The following is a 19,306-nucleotide window of genomic DNA, read 5'->3' as shown; positions in this document are numbered from 1 at the left end:
CTAGGAAACACACCATGTACGCCTTAGGGCCTTAGAGCTTAATTCTCAGTTGAGAAGTGCTATCCTAAACCAATCCTATTCTTCTGAGACCTAGCTCCTCTTTGTCCATGTAGATTCCTTAGATTTGAATATTCAATACGGCCATTTTGGACTGGCATTAAACTTATCAAATTTCCCAATTAGACAGTAAGTTCTACTACTTCTATGTTCTGCCTCTGAAGCAAATTCTTTAATCTTACTGAATTTGTTCTTCATAACATTTATTGAGTATCTAATCTGAGCAAGACATCCATTATGTTAACCATTTTCCAAATAAAATCTCTTTTAATACTCACAGGATTCCTGCAAGGTAGGTCTTACTATTCCCATTTTATAGATAAGGAAACTAAAACTCAGCAGTAAGTAACTCATACAAGGTTATACAGCTACTCAATGACAGAACCAGGTTTGAGCTGAGATCTTCCCACTATACCTGCTGCACCTCATCTATAAAATTCTGAGACTATCACCTACCTCCTGCGGATATAGTTTGAATGAATGAACTACTACATGAAAAACACTCAGTTCAGTACCTGGCTTCAGGTAACAGTTCAGTAAATGTTAGTTCGCTTACTGTCCTGAAAACATGGATCACCTTTATCTTTGTGCATACCCCAAACTGACTGGTCTAATGTTTTATTCACAAAGCAGGCCAATGGTTAGTCATCGCCTTTTGCTCTATCCTACCCTCCCCTCTCCCATTTTTAAAGACGGAAACTTCTTTGATAATCTGCTGAAAGTCATGGACCTTTTCCTCATAAAAATGTATATATGTATATACGCAAAAAAAAGTTTATATGTAATTTTAGGGTGTTAATAGATACTCTAAAGTCCATTCATGGTTCCTAGATTAAGAACCCATGATAGATGCACTCATATATATGTGTGTGTATAGATACACGCACACACGCGCGCGCACACACACACACACATATATGGAGAGATACTGAGAAAACTAAGGTTTTGGTGCTGTGCTTGCAAGTTTTCTCAACTGTGCAGAATGACATCTTTATAGGATATTTTTATTTCAATCGTGTGTATCTGTGTCTGAAATAAGAAAGTCTTTAGTAGATACAAATTGACATTGCTCCACATTATTTTACTCTTATGAGAACATAGTTTCAACAATTTATACGATTTTATTTCTGATGTCAATAAAAAATATAAATAGTAAATTTCTTATTTGTTAAAAGGAGTCATGCAAAATGTTTTATACAACAATCAAGACAGACTTTTAGCTACAGCGCCCTCTCCAGGATGGCAGTTATGCTACCATGGTTAATGACAGTTACCTGAAAAACAGGGTCAGAAAAGGATACTCTAGAATGTTAAGTTTTAAGATTTTATGTTCAATTTATTTCACCTATGTTCAGTTCACCTGTCTTATAAACAAGGCAAAAAGTTGAAGGGATGGGCTATAACCAGGATATCTATTATATTCATTATCAAGGATCAAGTACTTTTTCTCCTACCCTAAACGGAAAATAGCATACTTATCAATAGTTGATATGTGGCTGGATCACTGAGTAGATGGACTTTCCATGGAATGTAATCCTTATCTTCCTATCTCCCAGGTTTCAATACCTCTTACTAGTATATGCTGAAATCTTATATAGGTCAGGATTGCTAATGCTGGCATGTTTAAAGAGCACATTTCTGACATTAGAAATACCTGGCACAAGTTGAAACACATAGTTTATGCTATATTATTTGTATATAATCTATACTCATCACTCTTAGTGATGAAATTATTCGAAGAAGCCCCTGGACTAAAAATTGAAGAACAAAAAATACAGCCATTCTATTGAAAGATTTCAAAGGAAAACCCATATTGAATATAATTTTTCTAGATCTCATAGGTTCAAGTTTTTTTATTTGGGGTTCTTGTTTTTTTTTTTCATTTTTTTAAGTTTATTAATTTGAGAGAGAGCGCATGTGCATGTGTGCACAAACAAGTGGGGACAGGTAGAGAGAGAGGGAGAGAGATTCCCAAGCAGGCCCTGTGCTGACAGTGCAGAGCCCGAAGCAGGGCTTGAACCCATGAACTGTGAGGGTATGACCTGAGCTGAAACCAGGAATCTTAAATGACTGAACCACCCAGGTGTCCCAGGTTTCTTGTTTTAAAAAAACAAACAAACAGCTATTTTCCCTATTTTTAAGCAGTATTTAGCAAGAGAAGAAAATCTTCCTTTATTTATTAAATAACTTCAGCATCATTTATACATTATGCTAACAGAAAAGAGATATATTGGATTAAGGCTGTTCATCAACTGGACTTAGCAAGAGGTCAAAGTACAAGGTGAACAGTGGTGATTTTATCTATTAGCCATTTTAAACTTTGAAAAACTTTCTGCTACCTGTTACAGATTGTTGCTAAGAGTCTAAAAATATTTTTTCATTTAGTGAAAAAGATGAATAATTGCAGCACACGCAAGACATATTTATTTAGCATCTTCCATATGCCTTATGCAGTTGTCAATATGTTTCTCCAAGCTTCACTTGCAAAGATAATTCCTAGAAGTTGAGTTACTCCAAATAAAACGTCATCTACCCTTTTGTGTTTGGAATGATTTTAAAATTCATGATCTTCAAAGTTTTGCACTTCATTTAAGATGAAGCTTTCGGAAATATTTAAAATCATTTTATAGTTTTATAGTTTTGTATTCAGTAATACAGATAAAGCAACATTAGTGATGGTAAAAAGATTTTGTTGGTTGCTATGATATATATGAAACATCTGACTAACCCCATGTCAAAATTTGTCTTTCACTCACACATTCTCATTCTTTGATCCATTTGCCCCTTTTCAGATTTCTGCCTATTTGGCTCTTTCTGACCCTATTAATTTGTTTAATCCAGCTCCCAACTTCATCTGTAATTCCTTTCTTCTCTGGCACTCTCCCCATTCAGTCTCTTTCACTTTCCAACTAGGCCTTATTTCTGTCTTTTTTTCTTTTCTTCTTAGCAAAGAGTCTGAATAATGAGAATATTTAAGTTGAAATCCTGGCTCTTAAAAATCTGGTCAAGTCAAATAAATTTTCAGGACCTCACTGTACTCATCCATTACAGATGAGTAACATCCACAAGAGAGGAAGTGACCAGCTCAATTTAATGTCCCCAGCTAGTAAAATTCAATGACTTTGAGTCCTACTACTGAGCTCTTTGATCCTGCTATATATTGGCCAATTAGAACAAGGATCAAAGAAGAAGACTATCTGTTAAGAGTGTAAAAAACATACTCAAGATACAAATACATTTGTGTCTTCTTTTTCTTTTTCCTAAATCTTCAAACAACAATAACTCCTTGGTGTAAAATACAAAAGGAAAATTTAAAAAAAAAGAAAATCCTTAGTTTTCTACCTTTTTTATAGTTTATTTTTTGTTTCCCAAACTAGAATCAAAACTCGTTAAATGCATGAATAGCAACAGGTATTATCTTTTTTAAAAACCCAAGGGGTTTCACAAAGCTGCCAGAATGAATCCAAGACAGGAGAAGGTGCATCTTTGGTGGGCGTGATCACCACATGGAAAACAGAACTTCAATTTATACAACCACTTTATTAGGTGTCCTTACATCTTGACCGGATGCCAGAAACATTCCAAAATTCCTAATGCAAATCTCAAAAGCAAATCATCAAATCAATATTAAAATTAACATAAAACTTCCTTACAGATACACCGGCTTTTTTTAAGCTTTGTTAAAATTCCACTAAAATTAACAGTTACACATACAAATCTAAACATTAATTTTTCTATTTCTGTCTATAAATATGAGTTAAGAATGTAATATCTGTTGGGTTCCTGGGTGGCTCAGTCCGTTAAGCAGTCAACTTCAGCTCAGGTCATGATCTCAGTCTGTGAATTCAAGCCCTGCATCAGGATCTGTACTGACAGCTCAGAGCCTGGAGCCTGCTTCAGATTCTGTGACTCCCTCTCTCTCCTGCCATCTCCCCCACTTGCACTCTGTCTCTCTCTCAAATATAAATAAACATGAAAAAAAGAGTGTAATATTTGCAATAAAAGGCACACAAAAAAAATCAACTGCTACTACAGTAAATATTATATGATTTTATAACTTATTATTATTAACTATATTGTTTAGTTTATTTCATTTTTAAATCATGCTACCTATAATAATTCTCAAAGACTAAGAAAATGTGGCTAGTCACGTAGTTTTGTTTGTTTACTCAAAGGGACAATATCAGAGAAACATAAGAACGACAACATTTAAGTATTAGTCTGATAACTGAGTTACAATCAAGCCTTACTAAATGTCCATGAGACCTTAAAATCTCATTTCTAGTGATAACCTTCTATATAATTATTGTTATAAAAGGCAAAATGAAAGCCAATTTAGGTCTTTTCACCCAGGAAAACTTCTAGACCAAATTAATCTAGGATAAAAGAAATAGAAATCTATAACTGACTCCACAATCTTTCTGTTGTTTCCAGATACACTTCCAATTTGGGAAGCGTCAAACTGATAAAGCAGAATGGCCAACAGATTTAAGCCCGTATTTAAATCTGAAGTACGGGTGCTTGGCTGGTTTAGTCAATACAGCATGTAATTCTTGATCTCAGGATCATGAATTCAAGCCCCACACTGGGCGTAGAGCTTACTTAAAAAACCTTTTTTACAAAAATTAATAAGTAATATTAATAAGTAATATTATTTAAAAAATAACAAATAAATAAATATTTGAAGTAATATCGTAACAAGAAAGTAGAAAGAACAAATGTAATAGCAATATCACACACACACACACACACACACACAATGCCAGAATTCTACTTACCTCATGGGCTAACATTTTATAGAGTTCTTCTCTAGTTACAGAAATTCTTTCTCTGTCTGTACTGTCCACAACAACAATTACAAACTAAAATAATTACAAAAAAATAGTGATTACACAATTCAATATTCATAAAATTTATAAAGTACTTAATTGATTTACAGACCACAAATACCAAGAAATTAGAGCCTCATGGTATGGTATTACTGGAAAACCAGAGATACCTTCTATATACATTGTGAAGCCTGAAGGTTTGATCCATTTCTATTCAAATATCATTTGCTAATTTTTAAGAGAAAATAAGAGAAAAAAGATTACAATGCTAACACTATTAGAATGTTAGTTCTACTACTCCGTTAATATTCTACTCCATTAATACTACTCCGTTAGTATTCTAACCAATATACATGTTTGTTTCTAAATTAATGTCTTGAATGGTAATGAGCTTGTATCCAACTACGTGCACTACAGTCAATATGAAAAAAATACAGTGAAGCTAATATAATGTTGTACGCTAATTAGACTTTAATAAAAAAATCTTACTGAGAAAAAATATGAAAAAGAATACATTATAATCCTAGATTTTAGATATTTCTACAGATATTATTTATTAATATCGATCTGAAACTCTAAAAGGGCATGATACGGGAGTAATGTGACAGTTAAATCAACTTTTAAAAATCAACAAATGAAAGAATACATCTATTGAAATCCATGCTTCTCTTGTTTATGTAAATGGTACCTGCTGCCTGAAAGCACAACTCTTTCTTGAACTAATGATGAGACTAGGGTCAGAAGATGTAGTGAGACCTGTGAAGGAGCCAAGGAGGACTGAGCTACACTGTACCTCTTCTTCACCTGCACAAGTACCAAGAACCACCATGGAAGCAGAACCCGAAACAGTCACTTTATGATGGCACTGGTGATGCCCAGGTTAACACTGCTTATAAAGAACAAGCACTATGGATTTTTTAAAACCAGCTTTCCATTTCCAGATAAACCACTGTTAATTTTCAGAGTCTTTTCTATTTATCAGATGTCATTAACCATATGGCAGATGGCTAAGAGAACTGCTACTTTACCTCTTCTTTCACCTGACACTCACCTAAGACCCATCCTATTCTAAGGCATTTTAATAAAACCATTAATTTTTAAGACGTTGTCATAAATTTGATACTTGCAGCATTATACACAGAAATACTAACCATATATACCTTTCCTTCTCCAAAATACATGATCAAATGCTTAGCAAAGTGTTAGGGGATCAGGTCATTAGAGACAATTAATAGTGTCTTAATGATACAATATGCATCTTTATATACATTTGGAGTTTTATAATCAGTACTACAAAAACAACTGTCACAATAAATTGAACTTTCAATTTACAAGGTCTATACAATAAAGGTCTCAAATGTCATAGGTCTGAATTGCCTCTTGGGAAATAACATATAAATAAAAACATATGATTTATGTCCAAATTGCTTTACAACCAAAAGAAGAATTATTTCATGTGCAATTGTGCTGCATAAAAGAACATACATAGTAAAGGTCTGGCCAGGATTCAAGCCTCCAGAACCCTCTCATTTAACTAGGATTTTCTGTATGCAGACAAAAATAAATACTAAGAGAGAAATAAAATGACCAAGTGTGAGATTGAACTTACTGTAAAAACAACTATTTAAGATGAGTTCTGGGATCCATACATAATCAGACTAATCAATCACCCCTTCATTCCAATTCTCCCTATAGACAGGTTCAATGAGAGTGGATATACAGAACAATGACCCTGAAACAGGGAATCAAAGATTCTATCAAGTTTAAATTCTACTTTTATTAACATATTGGGATATTTCAAAAAGATTAATTATAAGAGTTCACATCTAGAAGATATTTCCCAAGCATTCTGTTCTTAGAAGTTTTAGTATATTAAGAAACATTACCTCTGTGTTAGTATAGTAAGTGTTCCAGGAAGAACGAAGAGATTCTTGACCACCAATATCCCACATTAAGAAACGTGTATTATTAATCACTATTTCTTCTACATTACTTCCAATTGTAGGTGATGTATGTACAACTTCATTCATAGAACTAGAAAAAAAAAAAGTTCAAATATATTACAATTACCAGGGAAGCTAGATTGTTTGAGCATTTTGCAATTAAAGGATAAATCAGCATGAGTTTTCATATTTTATATCCAAATGGCCCTTTCCCACTAGCTCAGAAGAGTAAGGTAAGGGGTTGGGGCATCTGGGTGGCTCAGTCCTTAAGCATCTGACTTTGGCTCAGGTCATGATCTCATAGATCATGAGCTTGAGTCTCACACCGGGTGAGCACATGCCTTGCTTTGGGGGGAGCATGAGCTCCACTTCAGGTGAACACCAGCCCTGCCTCAGGTGAACCCCACTTCTCTGTCTCTGTCCACTCACTTGTGCCCTCTTTTTCTAGAAAAAAAAAAAAAAAAGGAGTAAGGTAAGGGTTTAAACAGGGATGGAACTAGGTAGTGGACGATCCGGAATACTCTAGATTGAATCCCAGAAACTATATAAACAATATTTCTCTACTTTCTATAAGTAAAAATACTGAACAACATGCTCTACATCATATAAATTTCTAGCTGTCCTACAACAGTTGCTTAAATCTGGCTCCTGGTTTAGAGTCAACCTGACTTCTTACAGAATATTTTAGGTTCCATATAACTTTTTATTGCTTTTGCTAATCAAATATTACCCAGGCAGAAAAAATAATTATGAATGATAAAATAAAAATTTTAAACTAGTTAATACTTACAACTGGTAAAGAATGGTAGTTTTCCCTGCATTATCCAGCCCAACAATGATAACTTTGTGCTCTGAAATTAAAAAAAAAAAACATTAATAATTTATTAATTAAAAACAAAAATAGGCCATTTAAGTTCTAACCGTGAATTTTAGGCATCAACTGGGTACATAGTGGGGTGGGGTAAATTAGAAAAAAAGGTCAGCCTTTAAATCTGGTAGCAGAAGGCCAAGTCCCATCATAGATAACCGTAAACTGAGTACATTTAGACCACAGAATTGTTCTAACACCCAATCTAACCAAATTCTAAGGTTAGAATTTGTTCTAAAAATCTAACGATGTATGGCTATGGTGGCAGCGACTCCCTCTCCCTTGGCTTCTATGACACCACTTTCTCCAAGTTCTCTTCCACTCTCTCTTGATATATATAGATTTTTTACCACAGATTCCTCTTCCTTGGGTCTTCCTTCAAAAACATTCATGTTTCCCAAAGCTGTCTTCTTCCATTCTCTTCACATTTTATTTAGCAGGCACTCTTAGGGCCTATCTAGTTCTATGCTATCTAAAAACTATTCCAGGGGCGCCTGGGTGGCGCAGTCGGTGAAGCATCCGACTTCAGCCAGGTCACGATCTCGCGCTCCGTGAGTTCGAGCCCCGCGTCAGGCTCTGGGCTGATGGCTCGGAGCCTGGAGCCTGTTTCCGATTCTGTGTCTCCCTCTCTCTCTGCCCCTCCCCCATTCATGCTCTGTCTCTCTCTGTCCCAAAAATAAATAAACGTTGAAAAAAAAAAAAAAATTTAAAAAAAAATAAAAACTATTCCAAAGATAGTATGTGGAAGAAGCTCATTTCCAAAGATGGTGTCTGTATAGTCTCCTCCCTTCCCTGATTCCATGTGAATCTGAGCTGGTCCTGTGACTCACTTTTAACCAAAAGAATACAGCAGAAGTGATGCTGTGTGACTTCAAGCCTAGACCATTACAAACCTTGCAGCTGCCTGGCTCTCTTGGACAACTACCCTTGGAGTAAACTGGACACCATGTAACAAGTCCTACTATCCCCAAACCACTATATACGTAAGTCAGAAAGCCTAAGCTGATCATGTGGCTTGACCCTGTGGAGACAGATCACCACATGGTTGCCCCAGCTGTTCTAGCCATTCCAGATGAGATGCCAGACACACAAATAAAGAAGCCATCTTGGATATGTAGCCAGGTCAAGCTATAGATGACTCTAGTTCTAGATGTTAACTGCAACCAAATGAGAATCCCAAGCTAGAACTTCCTAGCTGAGCTCTGTCAAATCACAGAACCATGACATATAAATGATAAATTATTGCTTTAAGTCACAAAATTTAGGAGCGGTTTGTTACGCAGCGGTAGGTAACACAAGCACTATGGAAAAAGACATGCAATTATGTGATCTTGGGCAAATGACTTATTTCTCTAATCCCTAAGTTTTCTCGCTATAAAACAGGGACAACAATACCTATCTTTCAGAGTTGTATAATGATTAAGATAGCACATGAGCAGTGCCAACCACTAAGAAAGATTGTTCCTAATCCCAAATCTCTCCTAAACTCCAACCTATCTAGTAGACACAGTGCCACTCAACATATCCCAAACCCAACATTCAAACCTTTTTCTAATTCTATTCTACCTAATTTGCTTAATGGCATTACCACAAATTCAGTTGCCCCTGGAGCTTATTCAATGTTTCCCTCAACCCCAACAACTAATTTGTCACCAAGTTCTATGGATTCCACCTCAAAAATATATCCTGAACCTGCCTCCTTTCACCGGTCCTAGTTGTAGTCCTTCTCATTTCTTATTGTAAAACCTTCCCTAAGTAGACTGTCTCCAATCCACCTTCCCACTGTTTTTACAGTAATTGTTCTACACTATAAAGCTGATACCACCACTCTTATTGAAATGATGGCTCTCCATTTTGACAGAAAGACATGGCACAAGTTCTCAGCCTTGTAAATAAAGACAGTCATAACTGACTAAGCTCCGGCTTTATCTCTCACCACTACCACCAGGTACCTAGGCTGAAATTCAAGCCATTCTCCCCACATAAGCTGCCACATGTCTTTACAGCAAACATTTCTCTACCTCTACTCGGTTTTTCCCTGAGCCAGAATTATCTTCTCCAATTCTCCATTTAGGGAATTCCTACTAATCTTTTAAGTTTAGTTTTCCCCCCAAAATCACTTTCTCATGCTTTTCCACAATATCTCTAACTAGCACTTATCATTAACTATTTACACATACACTAACTAATCTTCTCAGCCCAATGTGGCATGCTTTATGCGTATAGATCCCAGGCCAATCATCTTTATAATCCCAGTCACTACAACTTTTCCTGGCACGAGGTACTCAACAAATGTTGAATTAATTACTATTCATTCTATAAATAATAGATGTTGAGGATTGTAACACCTCACAGTAAGGATATCTTTGAGAAAAAGCCTTTTCAATGAGATGGCCTAAGTTTTCCAATAGTTGCCATTTACCGTAGAGGGGAATTCCTATTATACAAAAATAGGAAGATCAAGTAAATAGAAAATTTTAATACAGTCTATTTTCTCCAATCACTCATTTCTCTGAAGAGAGGGCAGGCAGCTTAGGACCACTAGGGTTCTAAAGGGAGATGATCATGTTTCCCCCATATAGGTTCTTAAAAACAATTTTAAAGATGCAGGGCCCAGTACATTTAATCTTTCGAGGTGACTAGGGTAAAGGAACTGAGAAAATGATCAAATACAAAGATGATACTTATTTTAAATAAAGGGTTAATAACATGTAGAAGGCTTGCTAAAGGAAGTTCAGTTGAATGACCACCAAAGGCCTCATCAAGTGATGTTTCTCTCTAGTGAATTTACCTAGTGCATGGCCCTTCATCTCCCAGGTCCACAAACTCAATCCTGCTAGTATCTCAGAGTAGACAGGGCTCAGAGAAAGCAACTCACAGAAATGACATATACACAAGAATGCCAAAATGAGTAACATACAATGAGATCAAATGTTCAAAACTAACCTGGCAAGTGCAGTCTCTCCCTAAGGAAAAGCAATAGGGTGGTCAGATTATTTGGGGAACATGGGCTCCCGTCAAAGGGTGTGTTTTATAAGCTTAATGACTGGATATATCCATCTTCACATTAGGGCCATACCTGCATCAGGGCCAGATTATAGAGTTCTTGAAGGAAGGTACCATTTTACCTGCAAAGTTTTTAAAATGCATGGCAATTCTGCCTAATTCTGTATTTTTCTATGCCCCCCAGAATAAGCATTCTTCTTTTAGTGGTGTATCTCTTCTTCACTTCTATTACTACAACCACCTATAAACATTTTAATTAAGCAGAATTCACATCAGGCTATACTGTGATCTCTGGCTTGGATGAAAATTTTTAGCTTCCCACTTGAATACTAATTTTTAATAATACCATTCTCAAAATGCCAACTATTTTTAGTTTCAGGAATATCATTTTCTAACCTCCACTGTATCACCTGGACTAAATTTAGACAGACTAGACTAAGACTAGACAGACTAGACTTTAGGCCAATACTCAGGAAGAAAATACAATTAATCTGACCCATGTGAGAAATACCATTCTAAAAAGTATCAAATTAATAGGGGAAAAAGAAACAATACAAATATAGGCAAGAATCTATGACAAATAACTATAGACTGACTTAAAAAAGTGTGTGTGTACAAATAACACAGACACCCCAAATACAAAAAGCATTGTCTGTTACAAAGTCCTTCATCACTTAAAGAGGTTGGAGTTTTATTCTAACCATGCTTCCATTTTTCAAAGTATTTTGCTACATTTCATTTGTAACTGCTATCAGAGCCTGTGGTACACTGTTTTGAGCATTCACACAGAGCCCCTTAACAGCTGAAGACCCCTTAACAGCTGAAGATGAATTTGAATTTAAAGGGGGATGGGAGCCACTTGGTATTATCTCAGCCATAAAGTAAAAGATGGTTCAAATGAGTGCTATCTTTTTTCCATTAAATGAAGTGTAACCCCTAAATGATAAGAATGATTTAAAGATTTGTCTAAAAAATTCTAAAAGGAGTTTCTAGGGGCACCTGGTTAAGCGTCGGTTAAGTGTCCGACTCTTGATTTCGGCTCAGGTCATGATCTCATAATCAAGCCTCACTTTGGGCTCTGCTTGGGATTCTCTCTCTCCCTTGTTCTCTAAACAAATAAACTTAAAAAAAAATAAATAGGGGTGCCCAGGTCACTCAGTTGGTTAAGCGTCCAACTTGGGCTCAGGTCATGATCCCACAGTTCAGAGTTTAGGCCCTGTGTTTGGCTCTGTGCTGACAGCTCAGAGCCTAGAGCCTGCTCCGGATTCTGTCTCTCCTTCTCTCTCTGCACCTCCCCTGTTCCCACTCTGTCTCTCTCTTTCTCAAATATAAACATTAAAAAATAGTAATAATAAATAAAAGGTGTTTCAATACATATTTTGAGTAATAGCAGGCGTATATGTAGAAAAGCTCTCCAGCCTTCTAAAAGCTTTTGGGGCACCTGGGTGACTCAGTCAATTAGGCATCTAACTCTTGATTTCAGCTCACATCACGATCCCAGGGTCATGGGATTGAGCCCCGCATCAGGGTCCACACTGAATATGGAGCCTGATTAAGATTCTCTCTCTCCCTCTCTAAAATAAAATTCTAAAAAAACATTTTTTAATAAAGTAAAATAAAATAAAATGATAGCTTTTAAGGTGAAAACTTACCTAGCTTTGTTTTTTAAAACGGTCTCCTTATTTTAGCCATGCCCCATAGGACTTATTTCCTGATTCCAACCATAGTACTTTTCTACCACTTCTCTAAGGAAGGACTACTAGACAAAAAAATACTACAGAAAGATTCTTTATCATACCTGACCACAAGCTGAACATAAGCAAGGTAAAATTGCTGTGAACAAAACCCACTGTGCAATAACACACAGACATAAACTGAGATAAAGCACATGGCAGAAGAGGCTCATACCAGAGGATTCCATCTTCTCATAACACAAGTTAGTTGCCTGCTGAGGACAGGATGTGATTTTTACAACCACTGCATAGAATGAACTAGAGAATCAATAAGATGGAATCAAATAACAACATATCCTGTTGTGGATAAATTTTAAACTGCCATAAGTCTGTCTTCAGTAGTGTCTAGAAAAAAAAAAGGATACTGGGAAGAGAAGGCATGGAGGATAGTAACAAGATGATTCTTGTCTGGCATGGTGGAAAATAAGAGACAAAAGCATCAAAGATGGTGAGAGGGGAAGTAATGTAGCACTGGTTTCTGTACTGGAAACCTCCTTCTTCTATTTAATTTTACAACCTCAATACATTCCTTTGTCACCTGCAAGTGCATAAATATGCAAACATGCCTCCAAATTCTTAAGACATAAGAGAATTTCTAAAGTCCATCAAGGGAATACAAGCTAATGGAATTAAAAATATAAAGTTTTTAAATTGGTAAAAAAAAAATTTAAAGAAAAAAAAAAAGAAACTCCAATCAAATGTGTGTGGCACCTGGAAAATCTCCAAGGAGCTGCATGTTCTATGGGGCAGTCTAAGATCTCTTTGGAGGGCATTCCAACGAGGAATCCGTGATACAGAAGACCTTCACCTTTTCACCCCACACGAACACCTACAAGCCACATTCATCACCAATTTCTATCCACCCTTCTCCCCAAGATTTGTCTGTATTTGAATTTTTAAGTGTTTTACAATAAAGCACCAATGGCTGTTTAACTGCTTCCTAAGTCTAAGGTATAGCACATAGACCACAGTGAGAACTACAAAATTAAGATATAACTGCGTAATAGGCTCAAAGATAAAGGTGGCAACTTCATGGTGAAAAGCCAGTTTACTACCAATGATAGGGTTAAATTATTCAGACTTTCTAATACTGTATCAACCTCCTTTGGAAATTCTTAGGCTCCTTCACCACCCCAGCCTGTTCCTCCCATTACCAAGATGGGAGCAGAATTCTACGCAAAACCTAAAGTTGTAGCCCAAAAGTGTTCTAAGGCACTCCAAAACAAATATTCTACAAAACCTAAAACATAACATGCATACTAAAAGATAAGGTTATTATGGGCAAATGCAGTAAGAATTTTGGCTATTCCAATTCTTTGATTCATGTGCTTCATTACGAGTTTAGTGTTTAGTATGATTTTTCTTTTAGAGTATCTATGCCACAGCATTCTTATTCAGATAAGCCAAAACAACTACACACGGTTACAATGCTTGGATAGAATTTGGAATTATCATTTAGGCTTCAGTTTCCCAATCAATACTTTACTGTTTTGTCATGAAAATGCTCCTAGTTTCCCCTCTTCATTTCCTTTTGTCACACCCAGACAGCCTATCAGTTCCATTCATTGCCAGGTTCTAAAACTCAATTTATATATATATATATTCCTCCAACCACCAGTCAGCAAATTAAACGAAAAGATGTCACTGTCATCCTGGAGGACTTCTAGTTCTGTGAATCATACCAAAGTCAAAAAACACAAATGCTAAGGCAGATAAATTGAGAGTCATTCTGACCCTTCATTATCATCTCATTTCTACACTACACAAAACCCTAACTCTATCTTACATAGAGCAAAAAATCCACCTGTCATGTTGTCTATCGTAGCACCGAACCTGGAATAAAGCAGGTGCTTAATAAAGTATGAATGAAGAAATAAATCAGATCTGGAAGATATAAAGATTGGACATGAAATATCTGATCAAGTCACTTTGTATTAAAAGTTCAATTTTCAAAATCTAGAAGCATCATTAACAAAAAATAGTTTGAAAATAAACTTACTATTTATAACAATAGTAGTAAAGTCTCAGGGAAAAAACACCTCTTTCACACTAAGGTTGCTGAATGAAAAGCGATGATTATACATGGCAAAATCAGAGATGCAATCAGGAAAGAGAAACCACACAACAATTTGAACTTGCTAAGTTTAGTGTAAAGAAAACAACTGGGGCAGAGAGCACCTGGGTGGCTCAGTGGGTTGAGCGTCTGACTTCAGCTCAGATCATGATCTCACGGTTTGCGAGTTCGGCCAGGCGTCGGACTCTGTGCTGATAGCCCAGAGCCTGGAGCCTGCTTTGGATTCTGTGTCACCCTCTCTCTGCCCTTCCCCCACTCATGTGCTCTCTCGCACACACGCGCTCTCTCTCCCAAAAACAAATAAACATTAAAAAAAAGAAAGAAAAAACTATTAAATGGGATCAAAGTAATGAGGGCTTGGCTAATAAAAAATAACGCTAAAGACTATTGGACTGACAAATATAAGGAGAATCCACTACACTTAGGGACTTAGAGCTTCCCCAGAGCCCCCTGGACTGAGATGCAGACCTCATTGAAAGCCTTGGTTGTGGCGCACAAAAGTAGCTGTGGGGATCTGCCAGTGAATCTTGCTGGAAATCTTCCCTTTAGGGTGTTGGGGAAAACTTCATTGAGAGAGATTTTGCTGGAGGTCCTCCACAATGAAATCAACTGAAGTGGGTGCTAGAAACAGCTGGTGATTGCTAACCACTATGCAGTGCAGGAGCCAGCCACTAGAAAAGGTGTTCACCCTCCTAAAGCAGGACAGAACCTGCTAAAAGCACACTGTACCCAGGAAGAAAAACTGTTTCCTCATTCAAGGTCCCTCCAATGCCTTGTCTACTGATAAAGCTTAATATTGTGCCAGCTGGCAAAAGAAAAATATATAAGGATCCAGCTCCATATCCACAGAGCGTGCAAGAACGAGGATTATGGAGCTAAATTTTATTGCCATAGTCCATCTCTTTGACTGAGCTTCCATATGTACTCCACTCTTCTACACAGCTGAACTCCCATACAAAAAACCCCAACAGCAGCAGGGGTGGCCTTCCCAGCACCAGGCTCCAGCAGCACAGGCAGCTTCATCAGCATTCATTCATAACTTACTCCTTTCCTAAGAGCCAATCAGAAGAATAATACAGGCTATCAATAAGGAAATTTCACAACTTATTCATAGTTCACGTAAATTACAAAGTTCTTAAGTTTAGCTAACGTGAATCCTTCTTACACAAAGAAAGTTTTTTTGTTTATTTGTTTTTTAAAGAGCACTAACTATGGCAATAGATGACCCTGGTTAAAATCCCAGGTCTCTTAACTGTAGTGCCTTAAGCAAGTTACTTAATGTTTCTTTGTCCCTATAAATTCGGGAGAAATCTTCCTCCTAGGGTTGTTGTCAAGAGTAAATCAACTGAAGTGAAGACTAAATCAACTAATCTGCGTTGAACCTAACCTTGCAAAAGTCAGCAAATGTTAACTATTATTATCTCATCTCTAGAGATGGAGTTAGCTTATATCCTGTCTCCCCACACTAGAATGAACCCTCCACAAAGGCAGGGAGATTTGTCTGTTTTGTTCCCTGCTTTGTTTCCACCACCTACAACAATAACTGGCACAAACAGGTGCTCAAAAATATTTAATAAACCACTGATCACAAGCCCTTCTATACTAAAAGACACTCATGACAATTCTTCAAAGTCCTACTGTTATAAAGACTTATAACTTAGTAACTGAGAAACAATAAATGGGGGGGAGGAGAATCAAAGAAAAAAATTATGCCAATCTCTCCCTTAATAAGACATGTATCTGCAACATATTTCTTCAGTGTTTTAACGTGGCATTTACCAGTTGTGTGGCCCAGGAAAATCACTCCACCGGAACATCAGTTTCCTCTTTTGAGGGGAATAACTACAAAGAATAACTACAAAGAACTGTTGAAACATTATTTTTTCTTTAAATAATGTATATAACACCATTTAGGACAAAATTTATATTCTATTGAATTTAAATATCACCTAAAGGCAACCTCTGGTTTTTCAAGTTTGAGAAGTATGCAATTAGCTTTCACTGTGCACTCAACCAAGCTAAACTTAACTGAAAAGAAAAAAAAAAAATTCTAAAGGTGTTTCAGAAAAAAAGAGATATGGCATGAAGTTCCCTCAGCACAGCCAATTCTGTAATCCCCTAAAATTTTCCTTCCAAGAGTTTATGTGAAAAGAACATAGGATTGTGTTCTGTACCTTCTGAAGGTAAAATAAAGCATCCAAGATCTATCTGACATATATATCATATCTCCAATTTAAAAGCATCAAAATCTGACATTAGATTTAATGGTGAATATTCTGAAATATGATCCTACTGATTAACAGCCACATCATTTAGCAGAATAGTTTATTCACATTTTCACAATATTTTGACATCTAAATTTCTAAAACTTAACTCCATTAGTTCCTCTTACTATTAATTTCCCAACACTGAAAGAAATGTCCAGTCAAAAATTACCACAAAATACAAGCAACAAGAACACCACTATTAGCAATTTTTAGTAGCAACGATGCAGTAACATCCTTATTGTTTACTACTTGCAAGTAGCTGTTGGCAAAGCTGTAATTCATTCTTAAGTTACAGACACAAATAATTTTATCACTGACTTAAAATAGAAAGTGGAGATATCTCATTTTTCTTGCAGGACTAGAGCTCAATCAACAAGCAATATAAATTTCATAGCAGAGCTGAAATACTAGCTTTGCTAAAATAATACAAAAATTATGGAGGTAAAAACTAGAATAGATCCTATCTACTAGAAACACTACCGATTTTACAGCAATGTGAGTTCCTATTCTTGAGACCTACAGATTACCTTTCCAATATCTGTAGGCTCCACAGTCACTCACCGAAGATCCCTGGTGTTCTACATTGAGAACATCTAGACCCAAAGAGGTTAAATGACTATGTCTCACTTCCCCTCTCCCAACAGAAACAGCTAGCTAGAGACCAGGCAGATTAGAACTGGTTTTCTCCATTTTAAGAAAAATTCCCATATCAGAAAAATCATTTTAAATATTGCTCTTCTGAGTGTCATGTGATCTACACTTTTTTTTTTTTCTTTTTTTTAAAGATACACAGCAATTGCAAGTTCCATTTCTGCTCCCTTCCTATCATCTTCTTATAGGAGGCTGGATCATGAAGGAGAAAGTGGGGATACGTTGTACATAATAGATGCCACCACTCATTCAGGTCTTTATTGGAAAACTTTGGGATGTGACACCACCACCAGCTCACCCAAGACAAAATAGCAAACTAAGTTACTGACAGCAGAAATGATAAATCACCCAACATGCGTTAAAAAGGAACAAAAGAGCACCACTAACTATAGTATATCTCAATGACTATGGAGTTTTATTAAAGTTGTATCCTCTTTCCTCAGTTTTAGAGATTCATCTTGTAACAAATTTTAATAAACCTGATATGCATTTCCAGTCAATGTTTGAGTTCAGATAAACTTAAGCATCCCTGTGTGATAATATATTCTGTATGTAGTAACTTGCTCGTTACCTACATAAACAAATGTTTCGTATGGCATGTTTTCACATGCTTTCAGTGAAACACTTTAACACTTTTCATCCAGCCAAAAAAACCCCAAACCCTCCACTTAAATAAGGAACACAAACAGGAAAATGATCTTAAGCTTAACCTTAAACACAAATATGAATATAGGAAAAGGAGTGAGATCCATTGCCATTCGGGATGCACTAGTCTCCCCAAGGAGAGGGATGGAGGTGCAGGGAGAGCTCATAAACCGAGGTGTACTGGACAACTCTAGAGCGATTCCTCAAGTTTCCCGCAATCTGCAACCCTCCATCGCTCAGTGGTGCGGCTCGGGCCATAACCTATAACCTTCATCCCAGAGGACCCCAGCATTTCTATGTGGTGTCCAAACCCAATTGCTGGAGGAAAAAGGGCCGTAAGATAGGCCAGGCCCTACAAAGGGACGTCGGACGTGGGGCAAGAAACCTTTTCCTTTCCAAATCGAAATCGGAGCAATGGGTGCATTTGCAGAATGGATTTCGCAAGTAGGTCCCTTAAGAAAAAAACCATTCCCGAACTCGGGAGTAGGGACTGAAAGCCCCCGGACGAGCATCAACGCAGCCCGCTCCCAGAGCTGAGACGGCGCGCAGTCGTACCGCCCACATTCCGGAAGTATTCGGAGACCACCCCCCCCCCCCCCACCCTCCCGGCCAGGGCCGACCCTCTCCCCCAATCGTAAGCCTTTGGCCCGCACCCCTCACCCTGGTGATTGAACAGTCTCCATATCCTGGTGAAGAGAATTCCCATTCTTGGGCAGCGGACCCCCCCTCCAGCCACCCGGGCCGCCTGGCCTCCCCCGGCTCAGGCTGAAGGGGAGGAGAGAGACGCGCCGGTGCCTCCGCCTCTGCTGCTGCTGCTGGTCCCGCGCTGGCCGCCAGCTCGCTTCCTGGGAATCGGAGGGAGGCCGAAGCCCAGGCCGCCCTGCCGCGTGCGAGGCCCCGCCGCTGCCGCCGCGGCACTCGCCTGGCTCGCGGACATCGCCGCCGCGTTGTCTGCGACGAGCCTCGCGGGCCACCGTCCTCCCCCAGCTCCTCTCGGGCGGCTGCGGTGGCGGCGACCACGCGGGCGGGGGAGGAAAGGGGCGGGACGAACGGGACCTGAGGGCGCAGGCGCGCGGACGGAGGGGCGGAGCCTGAGAAAGGGCGCCCGCTTGGCCCTCTTTCATTTGCTTTTCGGAACGACCTGTAGCCTGCGGGACTGAACCCGGGGGGAAATCGAGGCAGTGCGGACTGCGGGTTGTGACAGATAGCTTTTATCTACTTGCTTTAACGTCC

The 19,306-nt window shown here is 37.9% G+C and overlaps 1 protein-coding gene across 2 annotated transcripts in view; it reads right to left on the bottom strand.

Moving 5' to 3' along the window:
* ARL5A (ADP ribosylation factor like GTPase 5A) overlaps positions 1-19,096 on the bottom strand; it is a 28,987-nt gene extending 9,891 nt beyond the window's left edge. Inside the window, exons 1-4 of one of the 2 annotated variants that reach the window (XM_047869340.1) lie at positions 18,734-19,096; positions 7,620-7,680; positions 6,773-6,920; positions 4,836-4,919 (exon numbers count right to left, since the gene is read on the bottom strand). In XM_047869340.1, coding sequence (XP_047725296.1) covers positions 4,836-4,919; positions 6,773-6,920; positions 7,620-7,680; positions 18,734-18,779 — 339 coding nt within the window. In that variant the 5' untranslated portion in view covers positions 18,780-19,096. The remainder of the gene's footprint in view (positions 1-4,835; positions 4,920-6,772; positions 6,921-7,619; positions 7,681-18,733) is intronic. The other variant, XM_047869341.1, reaches the window with a different exon arrangement.
* Positions 19,097-19,306: the final 210 nt, after the last annotated feature.

The sequence above is a fragment of the Prionailurus viverrinus genome, chromosome C1, assembly GCF_022837055.1.
Source record: "Prionailurus viverrinus isolate Anna chromosome C1, UM_Priviv_1.0, whole genome shotgun sequence".
Taxonomy (NCBI): Eukaryota; Metazoa; Chordata; class Mammalia; order Carnivora; family Felidae; genus Prionailurus; species Prionailurus viverrinus.
This window is presented reverse-complemented; position numbering and strand designations above follow the sequence as displayed.